This window comes from Uranotaenia lowii, chromosome 3, assembly GCF_029784155.1.
Source record: "Uranotaenia lowii strain MFRU-FL chromosome 3, ASM2978415v1, whole genome shotgun sequence".
Taxonomy (NCBI): domain Eukaryota; kingdom Metazoa; phylum Arthropoda; class Insecta; order Diptera; family Culicidae; genus Uranotaenia; species Uranotaenia lowii.
Genome location: NC_073693.1, coordinates 90,167,603 through 90,194,527, shown reverse-complemented (window position 1 = coordinate 90,194,527; position 26,925 = coordinate 90,167,603). Strand labels below are relative to the sequence as shown.

General features: G+C 35.6%; 2 protein-coding genes across 7 annotated transcripts in view; both read left to right on the top strand.

The window, feature by feature from the left end:
• The window catches only part of LOC129754691 (ras-like GTP-binding protein Rho1), a 56,133-nt gene extending 34,913 nt beyond the window's left edge, over positions 1 to 21,220 (top strand). For all 6 annotated transcript variants that reach the window (XM_055750893.1, XM_055750892.1, XM_055750895.1 and 3 more), the window contains 3 exons: positions 11,944 to 12,093; positions 19,759 to 19,839; positions 19,914 to 21,220. In XM_055750893.1, the coding sequence (XP_055606868.1) occupies positions 11,944 to 12,093; positions 19,759 to 19,839; positions 19,914 to 20,105 (423 nt within the window). In that variant the 3' untranslated portion in view covers positions 20,106 to 21,220. The remainder of the gene's footprint in view (positions 1 to 11,943; positions 12,094 to 19,758; positions 19,840 to 19,913) is intronic.
• A 2,600-nt stretch (positions 21,221 to 23,820) lies between these two features.
• LOC129752386 (uncharacterized) lies at positions 23,821 to 25,114 on the top strand. The gene is made up of 2 exons (XM_055748176.1): positions 23,821 to 24,652; positions 24,870 to 25,114. Exons 1-2 carry the CDS (start codon positions 23,821 to 23,823, stop codon positions 25,112 to 25,114), a joined length of 1,077 nt encoding a protein of 358 aa, XP_055604151.1.
• Positions 25,115 to 26,925: the final 1,811 nt, after the last annotated feature.

Genomic DNA, 26,925 nt, shown 5'->3' with positions numbered 1-26,925 from the left:
CTGGAATGAAACAAGTCAAAGTGGAGATACAAATTATAACGTTTTTATTATAACACTAGCCAGACACTAGTTTTCGATTCACTTAAAATATAAAAAAATGTTTTAAAGGTTACTTTCAAGTGGGTTATCTTGTCGAGATTTTTGTTTATTGTGTTTATTTTCATCTTAACCTTGACCTAAATCTTATTTTATGCTTCATTTTCCACATTTCGTTTTCATTCCGCTTTCCCTCGCCCGTAAGGTTATATCGCGTCGATTGGTCACATTCCATTCGGCGGCTCCCCTTTTAGACGGGATTGAATTTTGCTCCTCGAACAGTTATTGTCGGTTGATTCATTCGTTATCAAAACGGTCCCGATAAAAGTAACCTCGTTTCCCCCTCCTTTGCCCTGTCTTTCCGGACATTCTCAACCTTCTGGTGCAAATTGAAACTGATTCCCCGATAGTTGCAGTTGATTCCGGTTGAAGTACCTTTTTCAACTTCAGATTTTGTTCAACATTTCTAAATTGGTATTGTTTTATTTTTGAAAATATACGCACCAGGGAAGTTTTTCTGATTCAGCAATTGTTTACAACTGAAAAGAGAAAAGCAAAGTTTCACCCAAAAAACAAGGGACCCACCCTAATACATATGGTCGAACTCCTACACCGGTACCTTTCTACTATGTATAATGTTGTTATGCGAAAGGTGTTTATCTGATAATGCTTTCGATTTCCTCCTACGACGATGAGCGACGAGTTGTGTCTTTCGTCGTCGTCGTCGTGGCTGAACGATTGACAATTGTATGTTGTGTGCTTGGCTTTACTTTAGAGAGATTCACAATTCGTTAGCAGCAGCAATACGTATAACCGGACGGGCAGGGTTAGTTTTGCTTTTTCCTGCTGACTGTGTGAATGATAGCAAACCGAATTTTCTATCAGCCTTGCTTTGAACCGACGGATGAATGAGTGTTCATTTAAAGTTTTCTTTCAATAGTTCCTTGTACATTTTTTTTGTATAAAAATAAATTAGAAATTCATTTTTTGTATCTGAGAATTTTAAGTGGTTTGGTCTTTTGCTACAAACACAGATTTCCACTAAACATAAATTTGTTTTAAAAAAAATTGAACTTACTGTCGTTTAAATTGTCATGTTGAAAAAGAAATTTTTATCTATATGAAATCGGATAAAAATCAATTTTCCTTTTCCAAATGACTTAAAAAATGCATAAAACGTCGGAATCTGGTGTAATTCAAAAACAAAGTTTTGGCAAAAATTAACTTTTGAGATTTAGCCGTTTTTAAACCATTGGCTTTTTATGATGTTTTTTAATTACAACCCGTCCCAATCCTTCAATGCTTATAAGTCATAACTTGTGTTTTCATCAAGGTGTTACTCAACCAAAACAAAATCGAATAGAAAAATACATAAGCAAAAATCTTATCATTTTAAGATTTCATGGCTGGCGTTTTGACCTGCCACTGTTAAGAATATATTTATTTTTTTTTATTTACTCTTATGTTTGAGGCCCTTGAGGCCACAGGAGTATGACTGCACAAAACGTACGTCTCGGTGGTCGAGTGTATAGCGTGGTACGTCGGTAATCGCTGGTCCACTGATGGCATGGGTTCGATTCCCATTTCGGTACTGGGTGTTAAATGTTAATCTTAAGTTGTCCGCGTCATTTATTCAGTCTGTAAAGCCTAAATCGGCTAAGACGGTATACGGCTTTAAATAAAACCTTATTTCGAGAATACACGTTTTCAAAATGTGTTTGACCCTTCTCCATATATTTTTCGAGAATGTGTATTCTGCTTTCGAATGTAAAAGTATGAAAATAAAATTCTAAAAATCTGAAAAATATCACTAAATTTAGTTTGAAATATTAAAAATCGTTTGGCATCCTTGACTCAAAATCGACCATTTTGTCACGTATACCCCTTTGGCTCTAAGGGCCTCATTTTTGCCCTTTTTGAAATTCTTATCCTTTGTATACCAAACTCTGGACCAATCAACAAAATACTCATACAATTCTGTGTGAATGATAGCAAGCCGAATGCCTATTACCCTTGCTTTAAATCAACAGATGGATAAGTTTTTTGTTAATATTTTCTTTCATGAATTCCTTCGACTTTTTTTCATAATATCCTAAAAAAGGTAACATTTTGAACACATTTGATGGGTTTTGCCAGTCGATACAAATTAAATACAGATTTCTGCAGATTACATTTCTTACAAAAAAAAATTTCTGAAATAAATCGTCTATAACGGCAGCCACGGAAATAGTCATGTCGAATTTCTAAAATAGAGGGGAGGGGAGAATGAAATCGGAAAATCATGTATTTTTTTCAAACGACTTGAAAATGCATAAAATAGCGAAATCTAGTGTTTTGTCGCCAACAAATGTGTCCATTTTTATGTTTGTAAAGCATCACAACTAAATTGTTTATAAAAGGGACTCATTTTTTGGATGACTTTTGAGGGTTTAAATAACGATACTTTATCGCTTTTAAAAAACTCTGATTCAAATTCGATAAAGGTCAAATTTTGCACAGGTAAGGTTTTGGGTCAATTAAAAAAATATACCTTAATGGTTTGTTTATGAAATTCGATGGTAAAATTCTTCTCTGAACGCCTTTTTTATGAAAAATGCAGCGTTTTATGAGAGATTTTGCGAGAGTTTGGAGCTCAAAAGCTTGTATTCAGACAAAACTACATATTTATTTTTTCTTCAGGATACCAACAACCTATAGTAAACCAATGGTTTTAAAACTTTTTTCTCTCTCATTATTTTCCTTAGCCAAATTTTCCTTATTAGTGCCTTCCAAAACTTTTCTTCATTAAAAATGATTATATATGAAGTTGAGTCGATTTTTATGAATGGTTTTTTAGAGGAATTATCTATCATCTAGATTTTGGCTTCAAAGAACACTCAACAGTATTTTAAAAGCTGTTTTTAAGTTTACACGGCTTAATTAAATACTAATGCAGGAAGGCCACAGAACCGCGAAAACTGGGAAAACCAGGAATTGAAAATCATACCGGGAAAACCGGGAAAAACCCGGAAATTCAGATTCAAAACCGGGAAAAGTACACAAGGAAATCAAAATTAGTTTAGGAATGAATACGGTGTTTAAATACATATAATTTTATTTAAACTTATCCATTTGAATAAAAAAATTGCACCAAATGGTTCGGGAATTCCCGGGAATGAAACTACGATTCCGGGGTATCGGGAATTCAAAATTTTTCAAATTCCTGGGAATTCCCGCCCGAGAAATCCCGGAACGGACACTCTAGATTAAGGTTGCCAGATTGCCCGGTTTAATCCGGGTTTGCCCGGATATTTAATACCTACTAAATTTAAGAACAGTCCGGCCCGGCCCGGTTGCCCGGATTTCATTGGAAAATGCCGGGATTTTGCCCGGATTTATTCACTTTATTTGGCATATTAAACAAAAAAAAACAAACAACAAACACCTCCACAACGAAATTTTTTGAGCAAATTAAAAAAAACCATCATGAAAGGTTTTTAAAAAACCTAAAATACGGTTCAAAATCTATCAATGAGTTTTGATCAAGAAAAAAATATTTGTTTTTTTCTTTTTTTTTCTTGTTTTTTGTTGAGGAATTTCTGAGTTTTGAGAAAATTTGCCCGGATATTGGCCGGATTTATGGTTGTCAATTTGAAAATGATTGCCCGGATTTTGCCAAGTTTTTGTATAAAAATTGCCCGGTTTGTTCGGCCCGGATACGTGCTGAAAAAATTCTGGCAACCTTAGTCTAAAACTGTATTCTTAAGGGGAGTTTTCAATTCACTTTATTCAGTTCAAATTAGTAAGCTTTATTATATTGAAAATTTCGAATTACAATTATTAGAGCTTTAATGTTATGATTTCGTTGAAAATTTACGAAAATTTAGAAAATAACGAATGAACTAATAAATTTCTTATCTAATCTGTGGCAAAAATTTGAAGAAAATTTAAAAATTTTCAATGAAATTCTACACAAAATAGCTATAGGAATTTTAAGCATCACTGTAGAGAATTCATAGGAGTTTTTTATGAGGGTGTGTTTATGTAGATTGGAGACAAAATGCTTAAATATTAAAAATGTTATAATTTTTTAAAAATATATAATCACAATATAGGGTGAGTGCTCCTTCCTTGGACCTAGAGCCTACTTTAGTCCTAAAATTGGCCAAAAATTGTAAATGATTAATTTTACTACCATAGGATACACCCCCTTATTCTGCGCCGCGCGTGAGGTGACGATAGTCGAGTCGAGTCGGAGTCGCGTGAGTCTTGTCACCTTATTCCCGAAACCGATGTGACAGAGCATACGATTTGTCATTCACGGTGACTACTAGATTAGGATAATAACTCAAAAAGTTAATTCTAAAAGACGTTTCTCACCTAAAGTGACTACTGGAATCGGGTGACTCGACTATCGTCACCTCACGCGCGGCGCAGAATAAGGGGGACAGATACCTCTATGCACACAATGAACTCTCATTCTTTCTGAATTCTACCATACCAATTATTGTCATAAAAAGTGTTTCTGATATAATTTTCAACGTTTTTAAAAATGTACCTCCTCATCAGTGCTAAATCAGAAAGATAAATTAGTGGGGCGCGTTTTCAGAAGTTATTACGGAAAAATCTCGTTTTTTTACTGTATAAGCCAAAGTTTGAAGGAAAAATACTTTCATTGTGAAGAATTTGAACCATACTACTTATTTTTCCTAAAATAAAAGAAAATCTATGGAAAACCCGGAAAATTTATAAAGGGTCCAAAAATAGGAGACTTTCGACTTTGATGTTCCATATTTAGACCTGTTATCACCAAAACTTTGTGTCAATACGAACAAATCAACGAAGATGCGAATCTATAATTGGGGCATATTTCAGAACCAATATTGAACATTTCTAACATTTTTTGCCAGCTTTACGAAAAAACTACAAGTAAGTGTACATAAAAAAGTTCCAGCTATTTTTATGCTGATAGTGCTGACGGGGAGTGAAACTTTTTGAGATATTCTTAACAGAAATTCAAGTGTTTTTATTGCTTAAAAAGCTGTAATACTTTTTTATGATAATATTTGATTGAAGATTACATTTATAATGAATTCGTTTATTCATTTTCGAAAAATCATACTTTTTATAGGAAATTTAGTTCTAGGTCCAATGAAAGGAACCAGTTCAGTACCAAAATAGGAACCGTAGGTTCAAAGTTGGAAATTTTGGTCATTCACATCTTTCCAAATATTTCAATAACGGCTCTAAATATGTTGAAAATTCTCGTTGAAACTTGCAGATAAGATCTTAAACTATAAATATATTTCCTTAAAGACATAAACCTCCCGACCGTTTATGAGAAAAACATGATTATCTAAAAATTACCGCTTAAAGGGTCTAAATTAAGGCAACTAACCCTATATCCGAGTATTTAAGAAAAAATCTATTCCCAAGATCCCAAGATTATGAAAATAAGAGAGTTTGTTTCATTACATAGTGCAACACCTAAATCCATCGCTAATTTTGAAATACACATGAAAACTAATAAACCCTCCACAAGATTTTTTCTGATCTCATCATTTTTGCTTCTTCGAAAGTTTTACACAAAAATCAGAATATTTCTGATGTTTTGAAAATAAAATATTTTTTATATGTAAACTTTTTGTAATTTTTCTACAATTTTTTCAGCACTGTTGTAGATAAAGATAACCGCTACTAAAGTGTAGAATAAATTTATTGGAAAAAAAAACTTTAGCCGGGGTCTCAAAACCATGAAAAGCTCAAAAATTTACTAATTTTTGGTAATTTCTTTGACATTTTAGAATGTTTGAACTAAAAGATGAAGTTCATATGACTTTGTTTGTTCAAAGATATGTATATTTATCTGACATTCACAAGTTTGCTGAGGACATGTGTTCAAAATTTCAAAATGCTTAATAAATATGAAATATACCCTCGGCACATGAAAACTTTACAAGAAAAATTCCTCAATAGAACCATTTGTTAAAAAAATTAATTCATAAATGTCCATATTACTGAATTAATTTTATTAACAAATAGTTCTATTGAGGAATTTTTTCTTGTAAAGTTTTCATGTGCCGGAGGTATAATTCATATTTCTTAAGCATTGGATAATTTTGAACACATGTCTTCAGCAAACTAACTTAACATAAATTATTTCCAAAATTTCTTGATCAAGGTTTAATTTTTTTCGATTAATTTATTTTAAGACTCTGAATTGAAATTTGTGTATGTCTGTTGGTTTCCAAATGGTTGATCCCTAACCTTATTTAGATATTTAAACAAAAAGCAAGAAAATATACTCAAAGGCTTACGATATTTGATTTCTATTTGAAAAAAAAATTTCAGGTTTAAGGAAAAACTTATTTTTTCTGTATACAAATGAAGGATCACCAGGATCAAAGATGGACAAGCGCTCAAATCATGAATTTTGAATTGACTTTCCTAATACTTACCTACCTTAATACTTACCTTAATAATCAATATTAAATTGGTTTTTTTTTATAATTTGTACATAATTTTCCGTTTGAATAAAAGCTAGTATTATTGTATAAAGAATCGTGTTTCCTCGAGATCTATGGCCTATCTGATCCTTAGTACCTCAATTATACAACATTTAAAATGAGGAAACATCATGATTCTTCAAATCTGATCAATAAACCTTTAAACTTTTTTATGTGTCTTTCTGCTCTTCAACTTTTTTTTTGTACAATGCAGGTACTGGAAAGTATTAAAAAATTAAGGAAAGTTTTCAGTACGCTGCTTTTATAGGTATAAATTAGAAATTTCAGTAAAATATCGTATTTACGGTGTGCCTCCCCAATTACTGAATTATAAAGTAACTACATTTTTCCATAAGATCTAACTAAATAATAAAAATGTTTCTGTGATGTTCAAATGTTCGTAATGGTCAAATTGGTCACTTTGAAAAGAGATAAATTAAATGATTCGCAAAAATTTCATTCAATCAATTTAAATTAGAACAATTTTCGTTCTGATTCAAATGTACCTAGGAATTTTTTATATGCCGATTAAAGCATGTTTTCTCTGGATGTTTTGTAAAAAAAATAATGATTTGCCAAGACTCTGCTCCTGTTGACAAAAAACAACAATTTTCAAAACAAAAATTTTGGTTTTCGCTGTTTTTAAAAGATCAAAAAAAGTCATCTTGTGTGTATATTTCGCAACCTACGATCTTCTCTAACCGATTGTAATTTAAGTTGGGAATGGTTTTGCTTCGTTTTGGTCAGATTTTACCAGCAGTCATTCCAGTAAAATCGTTTATTAGATTAGAGGCACATAAATACTGAAATTTTGTTAATTCCGAAACAGCTGAATGCACCAAATTAGCTTCATTTTCTATCAAAAGAGAAGTATCGGGCCAAAAACGAGCGGAAATTGAAGGAGGAGGATGCAGCCACCAAAAATACAGATTTTACGAAGCATAAGTAAGAAAAACTGATCAATAACATGACTGAAAAAAGTCTGCGCTACTGCCGTGTTACGCCGAAGTGACGTATAAACCATTTTCGTTTTTAGCGAATAAAAGCGATTTTCTCTTTTTCCTCTTTATTCGTTAATCTGAGACTTTTCATAAAATGTGATCTGTAGAATTATTGCATAGATAATTCACAAATGCAGCCTTTTGAAACACAACTCTTTATTTTGCGTAAAATTCGTATAATTACTTCAAATGGATATGCGTCAGTTCGGCGTATAAACGTTTGTTTTGATTAGACGATTCTCCGTCGGAGTGACGTTTATCCTTAGTCTTTTCGTGCAGGTGGAACAAATTTCGTTCTTAGTTAAAATGGCCAGTGCGTTGGATCTTCTTAAATTGTATTCGAGTGAGGAAGAAAATTTTAGTGATGCTGTCGGAGAAACTTCTCAAGGCATGTATTTCTTTGTACATAAAAAACAATTTCCGTTTGTTCGTTTGTGAGTTTTTTTATTTGAACTCAATTGCCCTCTCAGCCCTAGTTTTAGCGTTAAGATAAGACCTAGAGAACTGAAATTCGGGATAAGTGGGTGCTAATTATTACCAGGAATGAAGGAAAATGTCAGATTTGAAGATGACTCATAATGTTTTACATTGGATTTAGATGAAAATTGACATACAGTTACGTTCAAAAATGAATGAATTTGCGCGAAGCGACGTACCCACTTCCAAATTTGACAAGCTGCCATTTCTCTCTCGGTTGATATTTTTTCTTGAAATTTTCACACAATTTAGTTCAACTATCTAATTAACGCTCTACGAAATTTGAAGTCTTTACAATGACTGGAAATAAAGATACAGCTATTCCCGTAAAAAAGGGAAATTTGGAATTGCTTCATTGAATATGCTGTATCTTTGACAATTTTCATTGGAAAATCTTGAAATTTGGTCTAAAGATGTAAAAATGTTTGATATAGTACTAGGCCAAGTTTCGTCAAAATCAATGAACGTGATTAAAAATGGTGCCGGGTAGAAAATGAGGTTCATTGGACCAAATTTCAAGATTTTCCATAAAAATTGTCAAAGATACAGCATATTTAGTGAAGCAATTTTAACCTTCCCATGCCGTTCGGGTCAATATGACCCGAAGCGCACATTTAGAATCTCTTTATCATCATTCCAATATACTGAAGAACTAGGAATTTTGACAGACCAAGTATGTTCTAGGAAAACAATGATCAAATTAACGTCAAAAAACTAAAATTTGAGTTTTGAAAATCGGTTCATGGGGAAATGAAATACAGCTAAGCAAAGCAAAAATTGGATATCGTTTTTTTAAAGTTAGATTTTTTTCTACCGGAAGATCTGAGATAGCGGTCAAAACTTTCATTGGACCCCAACATATCTATACATTGTCGGATAGATGGATTCTTGACGATTTCAAACATCAATGAAACACTTAAATACAGAAAAGCTGTCAAAAGTTATGAGCATTTTAAAAATAAAATTGATTTTTCGGACTTTTTACTTTCTGAACCAGTTTCCGATAACTTGGTAATACATATCGACTTTATTTTAAAATTTTGAGTAATAAGAACAAATTACCTACACAATGAATATAATATCATCAAAATCGGTTAACATTTACAGCCAGGAGAACGAAAACAAACTACAACTCAAATTTCCCCGAAACGGATATTTTGCGAACGGCATGGGAAGGTTAAATTTCCCTTTTTAAAAAAAGTTTCTGGAAGAATTCTAATTTATAACTATTGTTTTTCTATGATTTTCTTACTAATTAAATATTTGAATTTTTTAAACATTATCTCATTTTTGAAACCAGAATTTTTCTCGTAAATAAAATTCGAGTGCAAAGCTTTAAAAAAAAAACAATATTGTTGCTTGACAAACAAACTTACCACAAACAAATGACAACACAAACAAATTTCTTTGTAACAAAAACAACGCAAAATTAATGAAGAATTTGTTTTGTTCAACAAATGTTAAATAATTTCTCGATTTTTTTTAATTAATGTAGATGTCGACGTTTGCATTCAAATTTTATTTATCAAAAAGGCTCGACAACTTCTTTGTTTGAGAACCCTTTATTCTGAGGAAAGGGGGAGGGGGGGTGGCTTTTTTTATTTTATTCTTAACCGATTATCATGTTAAAATATGATTTTTTTTTTTCAAATCTGAGGAATGTCGCCTGTAAATTATATGGGTTATTGAAATTGTTCTATGTCACTTTCAAAAACGCATGGATATACGTCACTTCGGCGTATAAATCGCACTTTTGGCGATTCGTTTTTATCGATTTTCTCAAAAACTGTTTGATATTTTCTAGATTTGTTGAAAGCATTTGATAGCTCATAGGAAAACGCACACAATAGCGTCAAAAAGTCAAAATCGAAAAAAATGGATATACGTCACTTCGTCATATCACGGCAGGCTAGCCGATGGGAGATATCAGGAATAAAGTAAAAAAAATCTTACAAAAAACGATAAATATTTTTTACAAATTTTTTATCATGTGTTATAAGATTACCTCTATTTCCTTCATAGAAAGTATTTCGATCAAACGAATGGTTTTTTAGATACATGCATTCGTAACTGTCCTATTTCTAAACGAACTAAGCTTTAGTAATTTCTGCTATCTGTTTTCTAGTTTCGCACAATTTCAAAAAATCAGGAATGAGTTTTCCAGGGATACTAGCAGTTTTACTGTACATAAACCTGATTTTTTCTGTATAACAAAGCCAACTTTTCATGCAGTTTAAGATGAGGTAGTAACGTAAAATAAATCAATAATCCGTGTCTTACCTTAGAAAAATAAAGTTTAAGTAGCTTAAACCAAGTGCAACTAGCATTTGGTATGGATTTTTTTTTCTTGAATTACTAAACACGATGGAGAACATTTTGGGTCAGCTAATCAATCTGAGCTGAATAATTTTAATTGGAGGTGCCATCTGACCTACTGAAAACCGAGAAACACCATTTCTAAAACCAAAAATACTGCGTTGGCAAGTTGCCTACCCCAATTGACAATTCTGACTAAAATTTGCGTCATCAAAGACCCGCTCTCTGGAATGGAACACCATCAGAATGCAACAGCTTCGTCGTCGACGTCTTCGATCGAAGGGTCAAATTGACGACTTTACACTACACCATCGTTCGTCACAGATAGATAATCCCACGTTCAGGAATAAAAATAAACCATTCAGTGCACTGTTTTGCTTGCAAATTTGCTGAGGGTGCAATTGCTACCGGGCGGCGGCTGTCATAAATATGGGACTCTAAAATTTCCTCGAGAGGCATAGAAATGATGGAATATCTGCTGAAGGAGAGGGAGATATCAAGTGGGAAGTGGTCAGTGGTCTGTAAATAATAAGGTGCTCGATATTTTCAGCAGTTGGATGAATACGGATGATGAACTGCTCTTAAATGGAAATCTTTTTCAAACTTCCTGGATTCCAACTGTTTCAATAGGTTTTGGAATTTCTGGTGCACCACATTTGAATATGAAGCGCATAAACACAGTCTCGAATGATCTAAATTTCCAACTTATTGCATTATTTATTTTGGTTGAATTTCGTATGTCTTTTTTGAAGTTGAAATTTATCTGACATATGAACAATTAATCGTTTAAGAAAATTAGCTTTTACATTCATATGAAATTAAATATTATACGTGCCGTATGGAACCATCAAAACGGGTTCAGCAACAAAAATCTCACTCTGTAGTGGTATGTGCAAGATAGATGAGTTAGATTAATTACTTCCATGAGCTCAACGATGAAGCACATGCGTACCGTCATCCTGGACCGGCTAAATAAGCAAAACCTAGAAGAAGGGGCTTATTGAAACAGCACTTCTCTCTGGAACGAAAGAGTTTTTTTTTTATTTCGAACCAAAAGATAACGTTATCTTGCGATGCGCGGTTGGGTTTGTGTACCCTCTTGTGAGGGCTAGCGCTAAATGTGTGTAGTATTCATTGGACGGAATATTGTGTACAATTGGCAAACACCATATCCGCTAAATGCTGGCTGCAGTCTACTAATAATCAAGAGCAAAAGGCGACTACAATTCGCCGCTAAGAGAAAGATTCGCCATTTGTTGACGTAGCGCCACTTGCTTGCAGCAAGCGATTATTCGTAATAAGAGTTCATGATTCATCCGTTCAATAATATAACGATTCCAGGCATTATGAATGCAACATTTGATTACCAAATAGACCGCAATCAGTTCACGGAGACTTATCACAATCAGCCTCGTGTTCTTATAAAAAGATTAGAAACACATCCGTTACCTTTAAGCGTCCTTGAATCACTGTTGCAAGCTAAAAATAGACTATTTATTCACAATTTATCTACTTTGAAGACCTCGATACTCATAAATCTTAAAACCAATCAACACCTTATTCATGACCGACCATTCGTATGAAATTTTAGCCATAACTAAACGCACCATTCTACTTCCGGATTGCAGGTGGAGCTAGCGCTATGGGATACGGCCGGACAGGAAGACTACGACCGGCTCAGGCCCCTGAGCTATCCCGACACCGACGTCATCCTGATGTGCTTCTCGGTCGATTCCCCCGACTCGCTGGAGAACATCCCAGAAAAGTGGACCCCTGAGGTAAGTTTGTTTGTAGGCACCTGTCTGGTTTTACCTGAGCATCAATAGGCAAGGCTGATAAATTTCAGTTAATTTCGTTCGACCCGACCAACGTCTAGTAGTCAATGTCATCGAAAGAATATCAATTTCGTCTACCAGTTGAATGACCAAGCTACAATGTCAGTCATTTAGCAATGTCAATATTGAATGACATTTTTCCGTTTCAATCGCATCACATATACGGTCGTCTTTCTATTTCATTTTCTGGCTGTGTTGGGAGCGATTATACGTTATAAGTTGAGAAACAGTTGAAAAAATGTAGTTGTTGACAGTAAAAAGGAAAAAGTCATAGTAAGCACGATGTCGTTCATTCAACTTGGTCATGACATTGTAAGCATATGTCGCTGACCAAAAATCAGTATCGCATGACACAGACATGAAAAGCAGTATCAAAGTCGGCTGACATAGGTTGTCTGACACTGATAATTTGCAGCTCTGTCAATAGGATATTAATATTTCCATGAGGATCATCACAAGTATGTTGCGATTTCACCACATTAACTTTGGTTCACAAGTCGATTTAATCTGTTTTGAGATTTACCCGCGGGACTACAGAAATAGCTGCTGAAAATTTCATCAATTTTGGTCAACGCAATCAAAAGTTATTCACAAATTATAGTGTAGCATAAAAATATTCAAAAATATAAGACAAGAGAGGAAAGGAATGACCAATCTGACAGAAATGGTTCAGAATTTTGGAGACAAAATCAAGAGCAATTCTCGGTTTTCTGGGGGAAAGCCCGACTAAAGACCGAAAAGTTCGACACATAAATTAAAAAAAGAATTATTATCCAACCCTATGATAAAAAAAGTTAGCACGACAAATGCCTTCGAAAAGTAGTGATATAGAGTATCAAACACTCCATTATGTCAGATCTATACATAGGGGAGATAAAGGCATAATGGCCACTAGACCGCTGCAGGCTTTGTATAGGAAATCTGAAATTTATAAGTTATCACAACTCCCATACCATTTTTTGACGGGATTTTCACACACAAAAATCTCCGTAAAGTTTGGAAGCGATACATTGAGTCCTGATTTAGCGCAACGAGTTTTAATTTTGTATGGAGAATTACATGGGGAATCATTTTTTTTTATTCAAAAATCGCTACAGATTTACAGAAACTTCGGAAAAATAAAGGAGAGGCTGAATACTAATCCTCGAATTAATCTCCACAAATGATGTGAAGGTACTATGATGCTTAGTTGTAACACAACAAAGATATTTGGAATTTAGAAAATATTTATCAAAAACTCAGACGAGTTTACTTCACTCATGGCATCGCTGGCTGAAAACTTGCATGCAAATTATTCCTTCCCAGATCGAAGAAACGGTCCCGAATCGGCCCGAAATCGGTCAGAAATTAGTCCAAAGTCAGTCCGTTTAACATGTGAAGATTTATAATGTTGAATTCTTCATAAACTAGTTTAGTAACTTTACTTTACACTATGGTGGTATTATTTAGAGAAAAAGCACCATTATTACACTGAAAAAAATCATAACTTATATAATTTTCAATCGATTTCGGTAAAAAACCTCTTGAATCATTTGTTTTCACTGATTCACAGAATCCACAGGAAATGATTTTTTTTCAAATGTTAAAATCAGGTCCAAAACCATAACTAAAGTTGATTTTTTCCAAAAAAAAATGCGTTATTTATCGTGTTTTCTATCATTAATTCACAAATACTGTGTGTATTGTGTTAAATTTACCCAAAAATGATGTTCAGATGATCAATTGCAAATTTAACACTAAACATACCGACATTTTTTATATACCTATTCATACCGCGAGTAGTCATATTTTTTCCGCTAAAACTCTCTTGTTTCTTTACCGATTTCTACAAAGTTTATAGTTTTGGAAAGCTCGTAATGTGACTCAAATACGGTTATTCAAAGTTGAAGAAAAAAAAAATCGAAAAAACAGCCTTCGGGAAAAAGGCTATAAATCAGTTATTAACTACTCGAAAAAAAAAAATCAAGAAGCTATATGTTACACATATGGAAATATTTTTTGAAAATTTCTTAAGATCATGGCCAATAAAAATGTAAAAAAGTGGTGTAAAAATCGTAATTTTTATTAAATCAACCACCAAAGCTGTTCTCGTTACAGTAGAAAATTCTTGTAAAGTGAACTGGAAATTTGACGTAATTGACATTTTGGCATCTTTAGATTTCTTAAACACAGAATTTTTGACGACTTGTCAAAGGTAGCTGTTTCTTTTTTTGCTTTTTATCAATCTGCCTTTTCTGAGACTACTCTAGCACCTAGATTTGGCTTTGCACTGGAGCGCAGCGTTCTCAGGCACTAAGTGAAATTCTTTCCGAGTACTTAATAACTGATTTATAGCCTTTTTCCGAAGCCTGTTTTTCGAAATTTTTTTCTTTGATTTTGAATAACTTTGAGAAAAATAATTGTAGCTAAATTTTGTTTGAAAATCCTATTTGAGTCACATTACGAGTTTTCCAAAACTATAAACTTTGTAGAAATCGGTCGAGAAACAAGAGAGTTTTAGGGGAAAGTGTTTGCCGTCATTTGACCGCTCGCGGTATGCAAAGGTATACCACATGCGTAACTTAATCTTATTTTTCAACTTGGTTGTGAATTTCAGGATCGTTTCACCACATCTATCACCGTGTATCTCCAATAATCTCAAAAAGTTTGTATCTTACTTTCTACATAGTGCTGCAGTTTTTTTTCTATCTGCGTTACCCGATTAAAAACGTATTTGTGTATGCCACGCATTAGCTTGTATTCAAGAATTCATCTAGAAATATTGCATGCAAGTTCAGGTTTCCAGTGCTGCTGACAGTTTTGACTGTTGATCTACTATGAATGATTTTTATTTACAGATTGCTTTAACTTTTTTCTGGTGGCATCTAGCTAAAAGTAACCTTAGTAAAAATTGAAGTTTAAGAATACAGAAACCCATTGAAGAAGTTATTTTTTGCATAAAACCCAAAATCGCTTCCCTAGAGATTTTAATCTGAAAAAAAAACTTTCCCCATATTAATTTCCATACAAATTTAAAACCCGTTGCGCTAATTCAGGGATGAACCAAATCATTTTATATTTAACAGAGATGATTGGAAAGCAAAATGGAATCGAAAAAACACATGGGAGTAAAAAGTCAGTTTTTGCAGCGGTCTAATGGCCACCTTAAGGAGGACGCTTATTTAACCATAGAAATCATCTATAACATGTGAGTTACATCATTGTTTCGTGTTCAGACACTAAAAATGTATATTTTCTAAAAAGTTGAAAAGTAGATGAAAACGTTTAAAAATTTCATTTTAAAATTTGTTGCCGAAAGCTGAAAATCTTTCACTGTAGGGGCATAATAAGAAACCTTCCTGGGGCAGTATAAGCACCATGAACCGGGGCCCGATGAGCGTTTTCTGCCGTAGAATCTAGCAGCGAATTCAACTCGACGAAGTCAACTGAATTATTGACTTGTTTCATCTGACGATTTGGCCTATTGGTAAGGTGTCGGGGAGATAATCAGAAGACTCGAGTTCGATTCCTGGTAAACTTTTTAATAAAAAAAAAAAAATAGTATCATCACAATCACACAAAACAGTTCAAAATGAAAATGATGTCAATAATTTAGCAAGCACACCTTTTAAATTTAATTTATTTTATTAGAGAGGCTTGCTTGGTAGATTCGCCTCAAAAACACCTTTTGAGGTAGAATGGATAACGTCCTTAATACTGTTATGGATAACCAAACTGTCAATATTCCTGACTTTCGGACTTGAATTTGACAACAGACTTCACGATATTCGAAAGCATCGTGTGCTTTTTTAAGCATTTAGAACACAATTTTTCCGTTAACGTAAGCTTATTGCCAGAATTATTACAAATGGAACACCGTGAAATATGCTGTGATAAAGAATAAATATCATCAGTTTCGTCTGGAAGGGCTTCTTAAAACAAATTTGGATGAGATGAGTATCCTGCATTTTAAAAACCTAGTTTGTTGATGAAGGGTTGCTAGCGAATCGGAAAAAAGTTTGGAATGTCATTCTTTCACCAGGAAACCATAAACAAAACTGGGAATTTCAGCACAAAATCTACTAAATTGTCATTTTTTGGGAATATAAAAAAATGGTTTCTACTAAATGTGATAATAACAAAGCTCCTTCAAAGGCAAAGAAATATTTTTCATCAGAAATTTTGAAAGTTTACAGAATTAAATTTCTGACATGTGAATGAACGAAATTCGGCTGGAAATCATCCAGGCTTAAATTTTGCTTTAAAAAACATGAGAATATTATCACATCTTTTGCGAAAGAACTTGCTCAAAGACTTCTAACCTGCATAGTTTTTAAGATTGTGATATCTTAAAGGAAAAAAAATGTGAAAGAGTTATTCGTCGCTCTTAAATTGATTTATTTCATGTTATTTGAAAATTTTAAATTTTGTAAACAATTTTAACAAAAATATATTTTTTTCAAGTTTGTATAGATATTTTAGTTCTTACGAAGACAAATTTTCAAGATAATTTTTGTAAAATTTAAATTTGAGGGTAATTTGTTTTGTGTTGTTGAAATTATTTTCAATTTGAGCTTACGCTTATTCCATTCGAATTGATATGCTGATAAATGACTTATTTTTGAATTGTCGCAATTTTATTCGAACATTCCTGTTTAAAATCATATCCACTTTAAGTAGTTTTAATATGACGATAAGCCATCACGATTTTTGGAAAAAGTCTATTCTTCATGTGATATATTTTAGAATATTTTTAGCTATTTACATTCTAGTACAGCTCTGGAAAATTTCCAGAAGCCAAAATTTTTACTTTTGTGATGTGACTCGAAAGAAGTCTAAAATTATCAAAACTTCAAAATAGAGTTGCAGATCTCGTTTTCTCAAAACTTCTAAAATTGTTGATAAATCATGTTTTCATATTAAAAACTAATGTAATAATGTGTAATAATAACTTTTAACCGAGAAAAACCGGGAAAAACATCTAGAAATCTAGATTTATTTTTTGTTTCGATTAAAGTCATTTTACATATTGAAATAATGTAATAGAAATACCATAAGCCAATTCCTTTCAACTCTGACTTAACAACTTTTAATTCCTTTTTTTTATTTAACCTTATTAAATATGTTTAAAACATTCTTTAAATGTATTAAAGGAAGAACAAAAAATGTGCTGACAAAAATTTTCTGGCCCGCCGACTAATCACATTTCTAAAATTTGGCCCGCCACCTGAAAATGTTGGCCACCCATGTTCTAGACGCTTATAACTTCTTGCAGCCAGGGAACACACAAATCGTTATCCTCTGATAGATTTTCCCGATAGAACATCCGTGTGAGATAAAACGTCCGCAAGCACACTATACTTACAATTATCGATATAAAATTTTCTCTCAATAAGTTGTGCATTCCGATTTCAATGTATCAGATCTTCAGAATCTGAGGACGCAGAGAGTCAAAGTGTACGCAAAAAATCCCTGGAAAAAGCACTCTGTGCGTTTCTCTTGCTTGCTTCAAGTTTCGACGATAAAATAAGAATATACTCAGAACTAGAACTGAATGAGAGAAAATAATTTTGGGCAAGTTTTTTTGATCATCATTGAAAAGAGAGAAGTTCACTCTTTTTCGTATTTATCGCTAAGTACAGAGCTGCCAATGTGCCTGATTTTTCAGGTATTGCCTGATTTTTCGAGGCTCTGCCTGACAACCTGATAAGCCATTGAGTTATCCTGAAAATATGCCTGATTTTGCCTGATTTTTGCGAATGTGATGAAAAATTGGTAGTAAGAAACTGGATTAGGAACCATTGCTGAAGTGAAAATGTGACTTAATCAAAGCAATCGAAAAATTCCCTTGAATTCTTATTTAAAAAAAGGGAATAAAAGGGATTCTTTCGATTGCTTTGATGCTTTGATTCAAGTAGAATCATTCAACCAAGTAGGCTCACAACAGATATTAGAGAGAAAAAGAGGAGCGGTGACCAAAAAAAAAAGGTCATCACTTTTAGCGAAATTTCTGTTACTTTATCGTAGCCTGATTTCGCCTGATTTTTATTTCAATAGTTCCCTGATTTTTTTTTTTTTTAAAAAAAAAAAAAAGGTTGGCAACCCTGGCTAAGTGTAAAAATTTATCATTATCAGAGTAGTGCTTGATTTGCTTCTCTGCTTTCAGCGATCGGAAATCAGCACAGGCTGAAAACCTTAGCGTAGCTGAAAAACATGAGAAAAGCTCCTCCCAATCTCTGCAAGAGTCTGTTCTAATCCTTTGCTGCAATCTCGACGTATTCGTACCCAGAAATCTGTTGATTTCAATGATTTAGCAAGTATGTTTTTAAGTCTTAAGCGGGCCATGGACTACACCACATTTGTACAAATGCGATGAAATTCGATCATATTCTGTCGCTGTGAACACGATTTGCATCGTGTATGGCACTGTTTGAATGAGCGCGCAAACGGTTTGAGTGGCATGGTGTATGGTGCAGTTTGTACAAAATCCAGGCCATTTACTCAGCCCCAGCCGGGGTAGAGGTGGTTTTTTGTTGTTGCTGTTGCTGTTTTCGCCAACAATCGTTTGTGTTCGCGCGAAATTTGTTTGTATCGGGTGTGGGCGAGCATAGGTCAAACAATCGTCGTGGAATCATAGAATTTGCACACGCCATTTGTGTAGTCTATGGCCCGCTTTACAGAGCTACAGTAAAGTCTTAAGCGGGCCAGAGACTACACAAATGCAAATTCGATGATTCCACGACGATTGTTTGATCTATGCTCGCCCACACACGATACAAACATATTTCATGCGAACACAAAGGATTGCTGACGAAAACAGCAACAAAAAAAACATCTCCACCCCAGCTAAGTGAATGGCTTGGATTTCGTACAAACTTAACCATACAACAGAGGGTCGTTTGTACAAAATATTTCGATCCGGACCGGTTTTACTCAAACCGTTTGCGTGCTCATTCAAGCAGCGCCATATACGATACAAATCGTGTTCACAGCGACAGAATGTCATCGAATTACATCTCATTTGTACAAATGTGGTGTAGTCTATGGCCCGCTTTACAGAGCTACATATTGCTCTAGCGATTGTTAGTACCAGCAGCAATCGTCAATAAGCGAAATAACAATCGTTAGTTCGATAATTGAGTTGTACAATCATTTCCACCGAAATACTGCCGCCTGAATCTATTAACAGGATGGCATGGCTGAGAATACAAACAAAAATTCGACGATACGTGAAATAGTATAGAAAATAGTGGACCTCCACAATCAGACACTCCCATTCTTCAATAAAACATGCTATTTGTAGACTGAGGTCACGACACATATGACATAACACATGGGTCGCAAAAGGGTTTACAGATGAATTCCTGCTTTGGGTTAGCAACCCAACTTCAAGAAGTTTTTATAGTTGGACATGTGATGTTCTTTAGTACAGTCAGTTCAGAACAGGAACAACATTTGTATATGAATCAGTGAAAAGCCACTCTCAAAAGGAAGTATCAGAGAGTGTGGTAAAGATTAGCCTAAGTCCTCAGAAACATTTTAAGTTGATGAACAAGAACTACCAAAATCCTTGTAAAATATGAACCTAGGTATGACCGAACTTATATATTTTTCTGTATTTCATTTCAGGTCAAACATTTTTGTCCAAACGTACCCATAATCTTAGTTGGTAACAAGAAAGATCTCAGAAATGACCCTCACACAATTAAGGTAAGAATTGACATGGAAGTTATCACTCTAATGAACAGTTACTGACCAATCCCTTCATTTCTCTCGTGTTTTAGGAATTGTCCAAAATGAAGCAGGAACCGGTCAAGCCACAGGAAGGACGTGCAATGGCAGAGAAGATCAACGCCTTCGCCTATTTGGAGTGCTCGGCCAAGTCGAAAGAGGGCGTCCGTGAGGTGTTCGAGACCGCCACCAGAGCCGCGTTACAGGTCAAAAAGAAGAAGAAGAGTAAATGTGTGTTGCTCTAAGAGAGCAATGGGCAGCAGAGTACACATTTGGAGAAAACGCGCATTAGGGGAACATTGTTGCAACTTACACACATAAACACACACGCATATACATACATAAACAAAACAAAACGTGCATAAATGAAAAAAAAAACATACAAAAACTACACAACCACATATGGGAAGTGAAGAGGAATAGAAAGCAGCAACATGAAAGGACAGACGTTAAAGGAAATTTACTGGTGGTCGTTGTCGTCGATGGGTTAGTTAGGAAAAAAACAGAAGCTGAGAAGGATGGTCAGAACTAGGAAGTGTTTCGGACGAGAAAAAAAACTATTCAGCAAGCTGAAAGAAAGCGATCGTTAGGATAAAAAAAAATGCCGAAATACCAACTTATTAAAAAAAAAGTCTATCTTTACCGCATTGCACACAAAAACAAATAAGTAAAGCATAATTCAGCATATATAAAACAAAAGAACAAAAAAAATAAAGCGGGAGCCGACGCGAACGATCAGACGATACCTACCAAAAAATGGAAGTAATGTTTTTTGCGATCGTTTTTTTTAATCGAAGGAGCACCGCGATGCGCGGAAGGAATTAGAAATCGTTAGCGTATAATTATTGTCAATCAGCAGTGCGTCAAACCACAGATACCCACATACACAAAAATCAACAACGGAGAACTCTGAGCAAAGCATTTGATTTGTGCGGAAAATGCCGATAGCCAGGAAAAGCTGTAACCATATTCACAATAAAAAAAAACAACAGCATTACATCAGAACCATTAAGAACAGAAACGAAACTAGGGACATAACGCTAAAAAAAAATCGGCAGTTAGACGTATCAAGCATTTTTTCTACAGGGCGAAGCAAACTACCGGGTTTTCTTTCCTCTCAAAACTATCGTTTTTTACTACTTGTCGCGAGCGGGCATCTGTCTAGATGTGTTTTTATTACTAATTAATAATGATAAAAACTCCTATTATTATACTTTAGAATATATGAAGCAAAGATTATTTGGAAGGAAGTGAGAAGCCAGGAAAACAAAAATCAGCAAGTTGAAGATAACAGTCTAAATAAAAGGTTAGATTTTTAAACAAAAAAAAAATACACACACATAACATTTAAAAAAAACAACCAACTGCGAATCGGTAACTAAATAAAGACTACTAACAACTGATATAAGAAACGAAATCACAACTCCTTGTCCAAATGTCTCCAGGTTGTATTGTTCCGCTTTATCGTTTGAAATGGTCGTTTTAGAATACATTTCGGAGTCCCCTTGTCGATTGTATCCCATTTACCCGAAAACCATTGCCCAGAATGAATTTTTCCCAGAATGACAAACACCCGAAATCAAACCCCAGAATGAACCATTTCCCAGAAAAAATTTCCCAGAATGCACCATTTACCAGAAATTTTTTCGCCAGAATGGACCATTTCCCAGTTTTTTTTTCCCCAGAATGGAACATTTAACAGAATGGCACAAATCCCAGATTTTTTCCCCTGGTATTTTTATTTGTTTTTTTTTCTAATGAATTCTTGAATATTTCATATGATTCGAAATTGATTTTTTCAAAATGATTTTTTAAATGAAACTACGACTTTGAAATTTTCCAACTAAATTTATTTTAGAACCAATATTGTGCTTTTTTATGGTTTGGGTACTTTAATTGATTTAATGCTTACCATGGTCCTTTAAAAACCGTTTTGGTATCCGACTCCTCACGCTGCGCGTTCGAACTTGAAAGACGTTTTGTCCTTCACGCTGTCGCGTGGCGGACGGGGCTAAGGGATCACCCCTAGCTTTCACGCAGACCTAGGAAACCCCGGCAGACCTAGACCAATGTCTTAGGGCCGCCGCTTCCGACGGCGGGTCGGCGGCCTCCTCGGATTTGGGAGCTTCGGCGGCTTTGTGCCGCCTCAGCCCCTTCATCCTCGTTGGTTGCGGCCTTGCCGCAAAGGAATAAAGTTATGAAACCCCTTTTTTTTTTGTAACAATTCCTTTTTTTTTAAATAATTTCTAGTAAGGATAAATGTTTTCAATTTTCTGGGAAACGGTCCTTCTTGCGAAAAAATTTCTGGTACATGGTTCATTCTGGTGAAAAAATTTCTGGGAAATGGTACATTCTGGCGAAAACTTTTCTAGGGAATGGTTCGTCTGGGGAAAAAAAATTCTGGGGAATGGTTCTTTCTGGCGAATGGAATTCTGGGGATTTTTCATTCTGGGCAATGGTTTTCGGGTAAATGGAGTACAACCCTCTTGTCAATCTACTTATTTGGTAACAACTCGATTCAGGAAAGCATATTAAAATAATTACTCAAATCTATCTCAACGAAATACAGTACAGTTCGTAATTGTGAAGAAAGCTTCACTTCAATTTTCAAATGATCTATTTTTTCTTTGCAAAAAATGTAGATGAGATGGTAAATCTGCTAGGAGTAGTGAAACGAATTCTTGCATCAAATGGTTTAGAAATGAGCTAAAATCAAACGAAAGTTTTCGTAGGATTTCTTTCCAACATAAAAAACATCGAATAAAAAAAAACAGCAGGTTTCTTTAAAAATTACTCAAGACACATAACAAGAATACGCTATTTTGTAGGATACATAGCTTTTAACTTAACTAAAAGCAGCAAACTAAATTCATTATATTATAGGGTGTCCCATTATGTCTTAGCACGATTTTGATACAACAGTGCTAATTCCGGGTGACGTTTAAACAGCTAATTTCTGCTGTTTTTAGTCGTTTACAGTTCAACTTCTAACTCTGTGTTTCTTGAGCTCAAATTTTAATAATTCTCGTGGAAATTAGAAGCATTTTACCGGAAAACCGCAAAAAATATCGTGCACAGTTTGTGTACTTTCCCGAACATATCGCTGAATTAGATAGCAAAAATGGAAGAAGTAATCATTGGAGCCTGGGATGAATCATCCAACAGAATGAAAATCCCAGAAAAAAAAATCATTGGAGCAGTCAAAAATGCAATTCAGAACTATGGAAAGGGAAGCAGCTTCGTGGACAAAAAAAAAACCTGGGGGGAAACCGGGCCCGGTGGACAAAACTTTGGACCGGAAAGTCATGCGTGCTTATGCCATCAGTAGGAAGACTGCCTCAGTTCGGAATGTGACCAAAAAGTAGGATCCCCTCACCGAATCGTCCATCGTTCCAAGGTAAGATTGGGTCTAAAGACTTGTAAGAAGCAGAAGAAGCCAAATCGGAATAAAAAACAAGCAACTTCTGTCAAACCAAGAGCATGTGAATGGTAAGTACTTTTTCTAATTTTCTAAAGCAAGGTTAGATATCACATCTTGATGAGGACAAAAAACACAAAATTGTTTAAAATTTGGATATACTTTTTTATTATATTTCTCCTATCAGAATGAGTTATGAGTCACGTAACGTGACCAGTTAAATTTCACCTCCAGGCAATTCATGTCCGTTCAGGTGAGCGTGAGCATAGATTATTTCTCTAAGCTCATTGGAACTCACGTTATTTTTGCTGAAGCAATTACAGAAATAAGAGGTCAAATTAGGCAAGTTACCTCATGTGACTCGCAGTTATGTCGTTTTATGAATTGTCAAAATATCCTAAAAATTAAACCTTTTGTTTGTACACACTTAGTATTCTAAATCGCGATAAAAAGATTCTATATAATAAAGATAGAATATTTTAAATTTGAGCAGAATGATGTATAAAAAGGTCTGAGTACAGGCCCATTTCGATTTTGACAAAATGCTGCGAACCGTGACAAAACGTAAAAAGCTCCGAACACTACGTCGCCTCCCTAACGATCACCCCCAACATTTTTTCGCCCTTGGAGAGTACAAAGTTGCACGATCTGCCGCTAAGATTGCCGTTAAAACTACAAAAAGAAATAGTTGGAGGGATTTTGTGGAGGAAATCAATCCCCAAACTCCATCCGCCAAAGTTTGGGATAAAATCAAAAGCCTGAATGGCTCCAATCGCACCAACCGTTTCCATCTGTTGCTGGGTCAACAATATTCCAACAACCCTGCATTGCTCGCTGAATCCTTCTGTACACACTTCTCCTCCGTCTCTTCTGCGGATCCAAATCCTAACAACGAAAACGCTATCGACTTTAGTACTGGTTCAAACATCGATTACAACTCCGATTTCACTTTACAAGAACATGACATCGCCATTAGTACGGTAAAAGTACGTTCAGCCGGTGAAGACGAGATTGGTTATCCCCTTTTGAAACACCTTCTACTGATCGGCAAGATTCTGTTTCTGGAAATTCTCAACAATATCTGGGACGTCGGCGAAATCCCTACGCAGTGGAAAGAAGGTCTGATCATACCAATTCCCAAACCCCATCAAGACCTTCACCTCATTAATCGTCCCATCACCCTCTTGGACTGTGCAGGAAAGATTCTTGAACGCCGGGTTAAATGCCGTCTAGTCTCCTTTCTTGAGTCCAACAACCTTCTCGACACAAGACAGTTTGGCTTTCGCCCTGGATGCTCTACCGACGACCACCTTACCACATTTGAAAATTTCGTTGCCGACGCCATCGATAACAGCCAACACGTGGAGTGCTTATGTTTGGACCTTTCTAAGGCCTTTGACCGGGCTAAAACAATGGGGTGTTCTGGGCCGAATGGGATATTTCATCCGCAGCTTCCTGACTGAACGTTAAGCTAGAGTCTACATCGATGGCAAGCTATCATCCCCCCACACCGTAGCAAACGGTGTGCTCCAAGGCTTTGTATTGGCCTCAACGCTATTTCTTATTGGGATGCAATCACTCTTTGACGTAGTTCCAGAGGACGTCAATGTTCTGGCCTATGCCGACGACATAACCCTGATATCCGTGTCTCCCTACTCAGTACTATCCAGAAAGCAACTACAAATAGCCGTAAACAGGGTAGACAACTGGGCACCTTCCATGGGTTTCACCTTCGCTTCAGAAAAGTCAAAACTCATGCATCTTAGTAGCAGGAAGAAGAAGCTGAACAAACATCCCCCACTTATAATGGGCAATAAAGTTGGACAATGGGGATAATCCCGCATCCCGCATTCTGGGAGTCTTGGTGGATGATAAACTCAAATTCATCAACCATGCAAACCAAGTTCGGAAATCAGCTTCACCCAAACCCAACAACCTTAAAAAGTTATGTAGCGCCCGGAGCGCCGGCTCCCGCTCTTCACTGTTCCGATTCCTTCATGGATGGCTGAAGCCTACCATGCTTCACGGAGTGGGCCTATTTAGCCGCTTTGGCGACCGCATTAACGAAAAACTGGAGCCAATATACAACCAAGCAGTTCGCATCATCGGTGGCGCCTTCCGGAGCAGCCCAATCGTTTCTATCATGGCAGAAAGTGGACAGATCCCTTTTGACTACATCATTGCAAAGAACCTTTCCAGCAAAACGATCCGCTGGTTATCCTACAACCGAAACCCCGAAGTACCTATGGTCCAGCGTACCGAAAACTACCTACAAAAGTATCAAACATCTATCCCTGAAATATCAACCTGCCCTGAACCTCGACCTCGCAAATTCAATGCCCCTGTCCCAAAAGTCGATCTCAGCCTGCTTTCTGCGGTACGAGGCGGAGGAAGCTCTACCGTTGCGCTAGCCAACTATCATCAGCTCGTCAACCGAAAATACAAGCAAATACCTAAGTTCTTCACTGATGGTTCCAAGTCCACTGACGGCCATGTTGGATGTGGCATATTCAGTACTAGCGACAGTGTGGTCCTTGCTCTACCACCCAAGTGCTCCGTTTTCAGCTCTGAAGCTTTCGCCATCCTAAAAGCAGCCCAAGACCTCTGACCGTCTACCGGCGCAGTCATCTTCTCCGACTCTGCAAGCGTGCTGAGAGCTGTCCAGTCAGCCAACACCAAACACCAATGGATAATTGCCCTTTCCAACATAGCAGTTGTGAAGAAAATAACTCTGTGCTGGATTCCCCCAATATGTTCATCCCTCCCTCAGATGCCTCCCACTGGCTTAAAAATCGCCTGCTCCTCTCTTGGGCAAACACCTGGAACAACATCACCGAAAACAAGCTGAGGGAGGTCAAAAACTGCACCTACGCATGGAACGACCTTCTTTGAGCGGAGAGCCCTAACCTGAATACGCATAGGACACACAAGATTAACCCATGGCTATCTTATGGGTAAAGAGGACCCGTAACCATCACCATCAAACACATCCTCACGCAATGTTCTATTCACCAGCAAGCCCGCCTGGACTGCGACCTAGCCGACAACCTTCGACAGATCCTGTCGAATGACCCTGAAGAAGAGGAAAAGGTCCTCTCATTCCTCCGGAGCAGCAGTATCTATGAAGAAATATAATCGATCTTCTACCCATTTGTCCCCCAAAATCCCCTGTTTTCCCTATCCTTCCCCCGCCAAAAAAAAAAAATAAAAAAATGATAACAATATAGGGTTAGTTGCCCTACTTTGGACCCTTTAAGTGGTGGTTTTTAAACAATCATGATTTTCTCAAAAATTGACGGGAATTTTATGTCCTTTAGGAAATTCATTTATAAGTCATGATCTTATCTGAAAGTTTCAATAAAAATTTTCAACATAGGTTACGCCGTTATTGAGAGATTTGCAAAGATATGGATGATCCAAAGTTCCAATATTGAACCTACTGTTCCTATTTTGGTACTGGACCGGTTCCTTTTAATGGACCTAGAACTAAAATTCATATAAAAGTATGATTTTTCGGAAATAAATAAACAAATTCATTGAAAATGTAATCTTCAATAAATTTTTATCATAAAAAAGTATTACAGCTTTTTAACATTTAAAAAAATTAAAATTTCTGTTATGAATATCACGAACATTTTCATTCCCCG